Source organism: Echiichthys vipera (genome assembly GCF_963691815.1).
Source record: "Echiichthys vipera genome assembly, chromosome: 20".
Lineage (NCBI taxonomy): Eukaryota > Metazoa > Chordata > Actinopteri > Perciformes > Trachinidae > Echiichthys > Echiichthys vipera.
In genome coordinates this window covers 11,248,872-11,261,073 of record NC_139845.1, presented here as the reverse complement: position 1 = coordinate 11,261,073, position 12,202 = coordinate 11,248,872, and the positions used below count along the sequence as shown (strand labels likewise).

Below are 12,202 nucleotides of genomic sequence, written 5' to 3'. Positions count from 1 at the left end.
TGATGACTGTGTTAGGAAAATATGCTTTGTACAAAGTGCTATTTGAATCACAGGAATATCCTTTGTTGAGAAAGTGCTTTACAGAAGATGTGTTTTTAAAACCCTGTGGATTTGTGATCTTACTTTCTCTCCCTTTCTCCCCATTGCTCCCTTCAGGGTATGGATGGCCCAGAGGCCTATATTGCAACTCAGGGCCCACTGCAGAACACTGTCATTGACTTCTGGAGGATGAACTGGGAGTATAATGTAGCTGTGAGTATTGCTCTTTGGACAAAAAACGCAGGAGAGATGGATTAATAGAGTAGATGGGTGTTAAGATGAGAGTCTCTCTTTATAACTTGAATTTTTACTGAATAGGAATAGAAATCTGTACAAAATTGGGTTTAATAATTAAAAAGCATTACAGTAATTGAAAAAAATATTTCACATGGTCGTCAGGCAGACGGGGACTGCTTATCCTTGAACCAGATGGATAGAAAAGGAGGGTGCTGTGATTGGGTTTAACTACTGTAGCACTCTGAACAGCTCGAGATTGCTGCTGTAATAATTACTCCTGCAGGATCAAAGAGAATGATGTGAGATGTAGATATAAGAGTGAAACGTATGATCAAAAATGATCTGAAGACTGCAAAATAAAGAGAGGTCTATTCTCAATTTCATTTTTTTCATATTCTGCAGTGTCTGGACCTCATTTTGGGCAACTACAGCATTACATTTACGATTCATATTTTTGGAAATGTATGATTTTCACTGTGAGAGAGTATAAATATTGTTTGTAATCCTTTCTGTTTCTGTCTCTGCAGGTTATTGTAATGGCTTGTCGAGAGTTTGAGATGGGAAGGGTAAGGCCCTGATGTTTAATCCCTTCATGTGTGTTTGTGTCAGTGCATAGCATGCAAGTGTACGTACGTGTGTCAGTTCCCACGGCCATGGATTTCAAAATTCTCATTGTCCAGGCCCGGAAAAGTCTCAAAAATGAGTAAAATCCTTGAAAGTTTTTCAAAAGTCACGGAGCTCTGTTGAATGAAATTCATTGTTACAGTTATCCCCGTTGGATAACCGCCCACGTAATGTAAAATAACGGCCAATTTATTTTCTGTAGCTCTTGGCGTGACGTAGCTGTAAGATGCATCTATGTGTGACAGCGCTTTGTTTACTATCACGTACATTCCTTCATATTCTCCTAGCGTTCTGTGTCTCCCTCCTTGTTGAAAAAAAAAAATAGCGATTAACAAAATAAACTAACAATCTTGACAGTGCATACACGCACATTCCAACCAACTGTTAGGGATTGAAAAAGCTTGCTGTTTATTTTCATCCAGTAATTAACATTTGGAGTCAAGTATACTATAGTATTCTGTTATGTTCAGTTTTACTATGGGTCCTCGAAAAGTAATTATATAGTATAGTATATACAGTATATATAGTATATAGTAATTATATAAGTTTTGATGATTATAGAATGTTTTCGGTCCCAGTTGTCTGCCTGAATCTTAAAAATGTAAAGTAGCATTATTTTTTCTTTGATTCTGTAGTCTAGTGGTTCAAAAAGCTTTTTGGTAGGATTAACTCACGTACCCCTTTATCAATTCCAAATTTATGTAACAAATGTATAACACTATTCATAATACATGAATAGATATTTTTATATTTTTTTCATACAGTACAACATGGTCAGCAATCATACTACAACTAATGAAGCTAAATGTTTGAACGGCTGATCCGTTAAGCCTACTTTTAGCTACATATTTCAAAAGTTTATCCATTTAACAACTATTACAACCTTTTATCCATTAACTTTTCTTTTAACTAACTGTTTTAACAGTTTCTCCAGTACTTTAGCTAGAAGCTAATTATTTGAACTGTTTAGTCTACTTTTAGCAAACTACTACAACCATTTACGCATTACTTTTAACTATTTCAACCGTATATCCATTGCTTTAGCTAAACATTTGGTTCAGTCATTATTTTAGCTACATTTTTCTACTATTTATCAATTTAGCTATTTGTTTAAATGTCTATGCTAACTCTTTTTCTTGCACTCTTACATAACGGCAACTTGTAGTGTTCAGGTGTTACAGATAAACACTACAAATAATCATTTCTATTGTTACACATGAGTTAACATGAGTTGAGTAACTCTGGTTGGTGTAAAATAACACATTTAGAGGATTGTTTTGCCTTGGTGAAGATATTTCTACTCTTTCATGCATTTTTCTGCTTGTATATTTGTGTATGTGAAAAGAAATATTGAGGGGTCGCTAAAGGCATTTACCAAAGCCCCAGACATCAATATGTTCACTGAACTATTAATAAAGCGTGACTGAAAGCTCAAGTAATTAGCATATGCATCTGTAAGGTCTGCTTTGCACATGTAGGTATATAAATTATGTGTATTTAGTCCCTGTTTTTCCATAAGTGTCATTGTCAGCGTTCCACATGTCACGTTAATGTTTTATTTCAAGCCCGAAGGTGTGTGTGTGCACAGGAAGCTGTGGTATTTGTCTGCTTTACTGTTCTCAGCCAAACCTAACTCCTGTTTTTCTTCTCTGGTTAGAAAAAGTGTGAACGGTATTTCCCATTACTCGGGGAGGAGCCCATGAGTTTTGGTCCTTTCAGAATCTCCTGTGTAAGTAGACAAATCTCTAATAGTGTGTGCGTGTGCGTGTGCGTGTGCGTGTGCGTGTGCGTGTGCGTGTGCGTGTGTGTGTGTGTGTGTGTGTGTGTGTGTGTGTGTGTGTGTGTGTGTGTGTGTGTGTGTGTGTGTGTGTGTGTGTGTGTGTGTGTGTGTGTGTGTGTGTGTGTGTGTGTGTGTGTGTGTGTGTGTGTGTGTGTGTGTGTGTGTGGGGGGGGTCTGTTGTTCTTGACTCCTGCATATCTCACATTTTGTTCCAGTGACCATTTTAGTCGAGTTCTGAATACATGTTCTGCCTGTCTCTGTTTTTCTAGGAGTCAGAGCAGGCCAGAACAGACTACTTTATCAGGACTTTGACGGTGGAGTATGAGAATGTAAGTTATCTCCCTAATTGCTCTTTTCTGTTCTTTACACTTTGTTTTATTGATAAAATAATTTTTATCCCTGTCAGTCCTCACAGTGAAAAATCAATAATGCAATATTGATAGCGATAGTTTTTATTCATTTATTATAAAGCAGGTCGACAGTCCATATGAATCCACAGAGAAATGCCGTGTTTTTTGAACATTTAAGTCTGCCCAGATTTGTTCTCATGTAAACCCTGAAAAGTAGCATAATATGGGACCTTTATCGTTGGTATATCTCATATGAAGGAATGGCACATGTACGCAAAATCACATGAAAATAATAAACCTTATTCATTTGGGCAACAACATTTTAGAAAAACAATGAAACCAACTTGTTTTTATCACCACACAACTCCACGAACATTAGATAAATGCTCATAGTAAAAAGTCGCCCACACATTCATGTTCTCCTCTTGATGATTCAATTTGCCGACCTTCCATCGACCTTTAAACCTTTAAAAATATTCCTGCGTATGTCTCCCTGCAGGAAACTCGGAGGCTAACACAGTTCCATTATATGAACTGGCCAGATCACGACGTCCCCTCATCATTTGACTCCATACTGGATATGATCGGACTTATGAGAGAATATCAAGAGAATGACGATGTTCCTATATGTGTGCACTGCAGGTAGGCACAGTACACACACACACACACACTGTACAGGGACAAATCCACCCATGTATGCAACATTTAAAACAGAGACTGATTTCAAATGAGAAAATCAAGTCATCGTCATGTTGTATGCAGTACAATATGTGGTATATGCATTAAAAAAAATCACTCTTTGTGGATTAAGACTTAAGTCACATTCTTTCATATTTATGCTCTTGAATTGAATGAGTCATGAGATTGCCAGTGGTTTTCTGAGAGTAGGCAGTAAGAATGTACAACAGGTGTTGGGCATTGGTTTGTGCGTTTTGAAATCAAGTTTCAACACTGCAGTGAATTGTTGCAGTCACGACTACACCCGGCACACTTCTATTCCTTGCAAAAGCTAGATTTAATGTTTAATATTCAGCTGATATATTCTGTCGATTCGGTTGTTTCAGTTCAGTTAATCTGATTGGAAACGTATCACAGCTACAGTTATTCCATAAGATTACTGTATGCTGAGGCGTTATTCGTCCAGGCAATGTTACATTCACAACATGACTGCACCATGTCCACCAATAAACAACTTAAAATGGTGAAGTAGTCCACAAGACTGAAAACACACTGATTCATGTGGCTATATATGTAAGTCCTCTGCTGCACACATGCATGGGTACACACACAGCACACACAGTGTCCATGTGTGTGTAATCAGCTATAATGAGCAGCCTGAAGACATTTCCTGATTCCTCTGTTACACAGCAGGACTTAAAGCTGCTTCCCTGCGTCTGTAAACATGCCATGAGCTGATGTGCACCGTACTGCGTGTGTGTGGACAAACTGTGCTTGTTAGAGTAGCAGAGGCTCTCTGACAGCATGAGATAACGTATTATGATTTTATGTGTCTGACATGATGCCACGTAATCTTAAGATCCTGTCTCCATCCTGTCTGGGCGAGGTCTTGTTGTTGCCGACAAACATTCATACACGCGGTTGAGTGTTTGTCTGTACATATTCTCTTTATGTGGCCTTGAGAGTAGAAATCCAGAGCTGATATTTGGGCAGAGTGTGTTTTTAAGTGAATGTTTTGTGATGAGAGGGAGGAAGTTCTTCAGTGTGTGTCTGTGTCTTTACATGTGAATCTAATATGTATGACTGTGACTGTACAGTGCAGGCTGTGGGAGGACGGGTGCTATCTGTGCTATCGACTACACATGGAATCTCCTCAAAGCTGGGGTATGTGAACACACACACACACACACACACACACACACACACACACACACACACACTCCTACACATACCTAAACAATACCTCTGCAGTTTCAAGTGAGAATTTACCCTTTTTGTTGTTGTGTTGTGTGCTTTTTAAAGAAAATTCCAGAAGATTTTAATGTTTTTCGGTTGATCCAAGAGATGAGGACGCAACGACACTCTGCTGTTCAGACCAAGGTTTGTTTTCATTTCTTTCCTTTTACACACAGAGCGGTATGTTGCCTTCATACTGCTCTGAAATCATTTTCAGCTGGAGATAACTCACATTTTCCAGATGTATTTGTATCTTTAAGTAGCATACATTTAAAATAATGAGCCTGTTTTGATTCAAAGCACCCACAGACACTCTTTACATTGAGAGTGAAAACGCTAGATTAAGGCTGTTAGATAAATTCTTGAAACGCCTTAAAAGAGACTGCTGGAACTGTACTGTAATTTCTGAAAATGCAGTGCAATCCACTATTGCCTTACCGGGAAAGTAATGAGGTTAAACCCGTGTGCATCAGTGAAAGCCTTGCTGTTGTTTTCACACAGGTTGTATTCCATAGCCTTGAAAATGGACGATTTTGAGTACAGAAATAAAAATGTTTTTGCTTTTATATTGATTTGCTGAAACCCTGTTTTTTTCTCTCTCTTCTTCTTCACCTCCCCTCCATTACCTTATATCATATTTCTTTCCCTCTCTCTCTCTCTCTCTCTCTCTCTCTCTCTCTCTCTCTGTCTCTCTCCCTCTCTCTCTCTCTCTCTCTCTCTCTCTCTCTCCCTCTCTCTCTCTTTGTCTCTCTAGGAGCAATACGAGTTAGTTCATAGAGCGATCGCCCAACTCTTTGACAAACAACTGCAGCTACTGGAGAGCCCAACCAACGCGCAGATACACGATGGCATGGTATGACACACACATACATTCACACATATTGTGCATGCTGTCTGGTGTTAAAGAAAGACAGGATGTCGCTGAGTAACACACTGGGAGTGGGAAAAAAAACACAAATAATTAATCACAGGGGAGGGAGAGGGTAGGAGGAATAAAGGAGAGGGAAGAGAGGCCTTCAGAAAACTTTGCTCTTTACACAGACAGAAAAAGAAGAGTTGCAGAGCTTGTGCCAAAAAGATAAATCTCCTCTGCTCTGCAGGGTAGTCTGAAGACTGCGCACAGTTAGACCTATTTAAAAGAGCTGAAAAAAAGCTTTGCTCTGTCAGTCACCACTGCCCTCTTTCTAATTTACTTCACACTATCCTCCACACATACCATATGCAAAGTGTCGTTAATTCATATCATTTTATTATCAACCGCATAAAATGATTGGTTTGGACTTTAATCAGAAAATATATGGGAATTGAATATTTTTGAGTTTTAACACCTGGTGGATTTCTTTTACATTTTTAGTGTGCCATACGCTTATTGGGAGCGTTTAAAAAAAGAAAAGTGTAAAAATACCAGAGAGGTAAGAATAGCTTTAAGTCATTTATTGATAAAGTGAATCGGAGCCCACCCTGCTTTTTCCTCTTTCTGCTCCTGAAACAAAAAAATGGGTGTCAAAGAGCAGAACTAAGAGTACTATGCGCGGTACTGCGTGTGTGTGGACAACCTGTGCTTGTTAGAGTAGCCCAGATCATTTCCAAGCCTTTCAAAGGTTCCATATTACATGATTGTAGAAATAGCTACTCCACCCCACTGTAAAATGTAGTTAAACTACCCGTGCTGCTATCCCCCCCGCACCCAACAACACTGTTATGTAGATCTATGAAGATAAAAGCCAGAAAGCCTGAGGACAGAAGCATCAATAAGACAGCGTGCAAGATTGACAGACGTAAAGAAAGAGGACGCAGGGAGACGATGAGAGGGTGCATAGGGCAACAATCCAGGAGTTGACTTCCTGCTTAGGAAGCTCCGATGACATCACCCCTCTCCCATAATGCACTCTGAGTCTGAGAATAGACATCCGTTGGGAAAGGGAGACCCTCGCTAGAGTTGGTCACAGCATGTTTACCTTAGAAAAGACGTACTTTTTAAAGAACTACCCAAAATGGGGAGAAACTTGTATCTGAATTGTACGACGGTTTGCGCTGTTAATCATTTGATAAGAGTAGGCGTGTGTATTCAGAGGAAGACAAGAACTCCAGCACATGTTTGTTGCTACTCATTATAACCTTGTGATTATCTAACAAAGTTGCAAGTCCAACAGTACACGCACACACACACACACACACACGCACACACACACACACACACACACACACACACACACACACACACACACACACACACACACACACACACTGTATTAGCAAAACATTATCAGTGTACTGTACTGACTCAGTCCATACACACATTGACTCATGTCCAGTCAGCCATTGTTAGTGACTAAAACACCCACATAGGTGCTCTCAATGGCAGTACGAACAATGAGCCTACACACACATCCCACGCGCGTTTTTCTTCTGCTCAGACGAAGGCGCCATTGTTTGCAGGAAGTAAATTGATTCTTCACAACACACATGGACATACGGCCGAACGATATGTGATCAGACCCTCTGTCTTTTCTTCACGTACACTGAACGTGCTCAAGTATTTTCCTCACACAGACACGTAGAGCTGAAGTGGCCTGATTTGCCCTTCTGTCTCGAGTTAATGTAGACTGAAGTTTTCCCGTCATCTTCTCATTATCAGAGTGGAGGGAGAGTCAAATTAATGAGTCACGGGGGAAGAGAGGAGAGGTGGAGGAAACCGAGAGTTGAGAGGAAGAGCGAGAAGATTAGACGGGAGGAGGAGAGCTTCTTTCGGAAACAATTGCAATCCTTCAGTGAAGCAATTTTGTAGCAACGTTCTGCATCTGCTCAAAAGCACGTAGGAGAAGAAAGAGTCAAGAGTATTAAGACAAAGAGGTGCTGTACATTTAAACAACAATTATAAAAACAGCGGTTACAATTTGAGCTGAGATTCGCCATTTCAAAATTGTGCAAAACTAATACTGTCATAAAGATGATTTCACAATTATCAAGATGTATTAAAAGTTTTCATATTGTAGAAAGTAAAATACCTTGTTTTTTTTAACTTATAAACCAGGTTGAGGTGCTTTATAAATACTGTGATAGTATGAAAACGCTCAATCCACAGAGAAATGCACACAGCCTGTATTCAGAAACTGTGCCTTTAAACGGCAACTATAAGAACCCCCTCACTTTTTCCAAACTAGCATTATAGTCTCAATTTAAAATAGATCAAATCCATCTTATTCATCATTAATCTACACACAATACATCATAATGACAAAGCAAAAACCGTTTCGGTTTCAGAAATTTTTAGCAAACATGTCAATACAGACATAGCACATGTCAAACTCATTTTCATTTGGCATATACACATTGTTCTATACTTTTCATTACTTCAGAGAGTGCTGAGCAATGGAGCCAGGCCAAATCTGACAACAACATATCATTAAAATTAACTTAAATTTGGTAATTAAATAACTATGACCATGATATGTGCAGAGTGGGACAATTGAAACATAAACGGTGCACTCCTGGGGAGGAATTACATAATGGAGACAGTGTTTCTAAACTACCTCACACATATTTTTGACATTTCTATACTGCAAGAACTGCAGTGTAGCAGCTCTGACTCTTTGTGTATGAAAACTGTTACACTTTTAACTGAAAAGTATGTTTCTGTGTGTGTGTGTGTGTGTGTGTGTGTGTGTGTGTGTGTGTGTGTGTGTGTGTGTGTGTGTGTGTGTGTGTGTGTGTGTGTGTGTGTGTGTGTGTGTGTGTGTGTGTGTGTGTGTGTGTGTGTGTGTGTGTGTGTGTGTGTGTGTGTGTGTGTGTGTGTGTGTGTGTGTGTGTGTGTGTGTGTGTGTGTGTGTGTGTGTGTGTGTGTGTGTGTGTGTGTGTGTGTGTGTGTGTGTGTGTGTCTGTGTGTAATTGTCCAGGTTGAAAGCAGTCCAGATAAAGCAGTCCACCAGTCAGATGATGAGAGATGGGACACACCGCCTCCAAAACCTCCCCGCATACGGAGGTAAGACGTTTGTTTTCTCAGCTTAATGAGCTAATATGGTCTGTTCTCACCTTTTTTTTTCATGTTCACAAAACACGCAAAATGGATGTAGCTGAAGAATAGCCTGCGCTCACACAGATGAATGAACGGGCTCACATAGAAGTGAGCAGTAGGTGTGAGGTAGCCCGTAACTGAACACAGTCGCCGTTGTGTTTTCGTAGGAGGAACACAACAAAAAGACGCGTGCGTGCGTGCGCGCGTGCATGTGTGCGTGCGTGTGTGTGTGAAAACATATTAAACTGACCAAACAGAAGCAGCAGCCGTTGCTTTCTGACACATTAGTTCCCCCGACAGCCGACAGATACACCCGGCCTCCACTTTACCGAAGTTAACTTCTGTTTGCCTGACAACAACTGTTGTGGCCCGAGGATGAGCTGTATTTTTAGATCATTATTGCAACTCTTAACAATTCTCTGCAACACCGCGTGCTGTTGCATGTACCACAACCCTAGGCTAGTTTAAGTAGAACTGCTACATCTTTCAGCTCCCCCCTCTTTGAGAACAAATACACTCTTTTTCACACTTGCAGGCATGTGGTCGGTATCTGGTATCTGTCGTATGCATAAACACACAAAGATGCCTTCTCTCTTTTCTTTGCCACATTTATCCCCCCTCCTCATTCCTTTCTTATCCTCTCCTCTTGCTTCTCTTCTTCTCTGTGGCCCCTGTCCTCCCTCTCCTCTCATTTGTAATGTTGCTGTATGTGCCCAGCAGGGGTTGTGCTCCACTTTCTCTCAGCCAGTTCATCTCCAGCCCCCCCCCCCCCCCTTTTTCTCTCTCCTTATGAGTTATTGAATACATACACTTTACACAATACTACAACTTTTTAAACGAGCTGCATAGATGCTCAGCGCGTTGCCTCACTTCTTGTTGCCAGGAGACTGCTTTACTTAATTACCTGTTGCTAGAAGCATTGTCTAAAAGTGTGTGTTTGCCAGCATTTTGTGTGAATCATTCGCTCTAGGCTTTAACAATCTTGTTTTATTTCATTCTCATTTCTAAACCTTCAAAATGGCAGAAAAATCAGAGCAGACGTGACATTTGTTGTTTCAGCACTGAAATGCTCACGCTCTTGGTATGCTTTATTTGTCTTCTGTACCAGGCGGTTTGATGGGAAAGCAAATGTTTTTCAGAGGTCCTAATTTAGGGATGTAGCTGCGAGCGATCTGTTTACTGAAAGGTTTCTTTGCTGTTCTAAGTAAAACATACAAATTTGAACTCAGAGATGCGGCTAAACTATGAGGCTTTCCTGGAAGACTCTTCAATCCTAAATCTTAGTATGTGTCTCTCTCCGCGTCGTCCCTCAGTTTCCTAAAGGAATAATATCCAGGCCTGCTTTAAGCCTGGGAGTATTTTAGTGATGGTAAGAGCTATTTTTATCAACATAGTCCACATTCTGGTGGCCACACTGGTCAGTTGTGCCCTCTGGTGCACACATTATTTGATTTTTCGGATAACCAGCACACTGTACATTAAAGTTTGCTCATATTTTACAGCTAAACAGATTCCTCCACCCCCGCAAAGAACGATGGCGTTTGTTATTCACTTGATGTAAACAGTCATAATATTTTCATACATACTTGCATTTTTCATGAATGTCCTTGTGCTGCAGTTTTCAGATGTTGTGTGCTTCTTTGCTCTCTTTGATATTGCTTATTTGTATTTTGCTTTGACTTATTATTGTTTGCTCCTGTAATAGCTCAGCTTCCCCTTAGGAATGATTTTTATATAATCTCATCTTATCTTCGAGGGACACCGGGCCCGGATAAACTCCGTGGTATCTGAATGATTCATATCCCCATGGAAACAATCCACACCAGGGGGAATCATCTGTGTTATTGTTAAATATATATTTTCCTTGCTCAGGCAATGAAGACGATAGAGGAAGAAATTCTCATGGGTAAATTTTGTTTTCATTGAAGACACTTCCTATCCTATAACCTGGAGGCTAGACATTACCAACAAGAGATACAATTTTAGACTCTGGTGGTTAGAAAAGCGCTGTTCTCCAGCAATCATGACCTCTGACCTCCCCACTGAGATTATAGCAAAAGTTATTAGACTAATGCTTCTAGGAATAATTCACAAACCTGACTCCAGATGGATTGATTCGCATTTGCTCAGCATATCCATCTGGGAACTCTCATTTGGAGGTCTTTTGGGAAGGGTTGAAAAAAAACGGTTGCTTATTGGATAAACCACCAACCGTCTATCACCAACATACGGGCCAAATCAACCAATCAGATCAACGAAGCTGTTGCTGATGTACAGACAGAGCGTCGAGGCAAAGCTCGGAAAGTGAAAAACATGTCGCTAAAGGATATTTGCCGTTTGTGTAACGTGAATTTACGGATAAAAGGCACAATATCAGATGCCCGGTCCATATTCAGAAGGATCCAAGAGCAAAAAGTGGAGCTTGCTAGATCAGGATGGTATCAGAAGGCTAATAATTCACTGCCTCTGTGAAAGGAAAGTGGCAGCCAGTGGCAGCTGTACTGTGGTACTGGGTTTTTATGAAGAAACCTTTTACAGCATGACTGCAACTCCGAAGTTGCTCAAGAAAAGGAAGTCCCCTGTCCTTCTAGCTAACTTCTGTGTGTCTGACTTTCATCTTTTACACACACACACACACACGCGCAGCTCTCTCTTCAGTCATGCGCTCTTGATTTAGCACACCACCACCACATCCTTTCACAGTTCTTTTTTTCCCGTGTGTACATATATCTGCATGCATATATAAATGTATATGCCATGGAGTGGAACAAAATTAATTTTGTAACTTTCCAGCGCGGCTCACTTGGTCTCAACCTCAGTATCCTGTATATAATTCACACGCCTACACTGTGTTTATCTATAGGTGTGGTGTATAAGCATCCTACACAGTACTGTAGAGACTTTCACTGAACTCGCTGGTAGATGAACTCTTGTACACTTTGCTAGATGAAAAGAGAATTAAAAGGGGACATAGTATGCTCGTTTCCAGGTTCATATTTGGATTTTGGGTTCCTACTAGAACACGTTTACATGCTTTTAATGTTCAAAAAGTTGTGACATCACGACCGTACAGAAGTCCTGAGGGCTGGTTTTAAAGATACAGTTTCTGAATACAGACTGTGCATTTCTGTGCGGATTGAGTGTTTTGATACTTTTACAGTATTTATATACAACACCTTGACCTGATTTCTAATAAAAAAAGAATAAAAGCAAAATAAATAAAGAATACAATGCTTTGATACC

The 12,202-nt window shown here is 40.2% G+C and overlaps 1 protein-coding gene across 3 annotated transcripts in view; it reads left to right on the top strand.

Annotated features, from left to right (window-relative positions):
• Positions 1–12,202, top strand: part of ptpn12 (protein tyrosine phosphatase non-receptor type 12) — a 46,325-nt gene that overhangs the window by 20,823 nt on the left and 13,300 nt on the right. For 2 of the 3 annotated variants that reach the window (XM_083934844.1, XM_083934846.1), the window contains exons 4-12: positions 157–252; positions 804–842; positions 2,558–2,629; positions 2,950–3,009; positions 3,530–3,672; positions 4,806–4,872; positions 5,011–5,088; positions 5,699–5,797; positions 8,841–8,926. In XM_083934844.1, coding sequence (XP_083790970.1) covers positions 157–252; positions 804–842; positions 2,558–2,629; positions 2,950–3,009; positions 3,530–3,672; positions 4,806–4,872; positions 5,011–5,088; positions 5,699–5,797; positions 8,841–8,926 — 740 coding nt within the window. The remainder of the gene's footprint in view (positions 1–156; positions 253–803; positions 843–2,557; positions 2,630–2,949; positions 3,010–3,529; positions 3,673–4,805; positions 4,873–5,010; positions 5,089–5,698; positions 5,798–8,840; positions 8,927–12,202) is intronic. The other variant, XM_083934845.1, reaches the window with a different exon arrangement.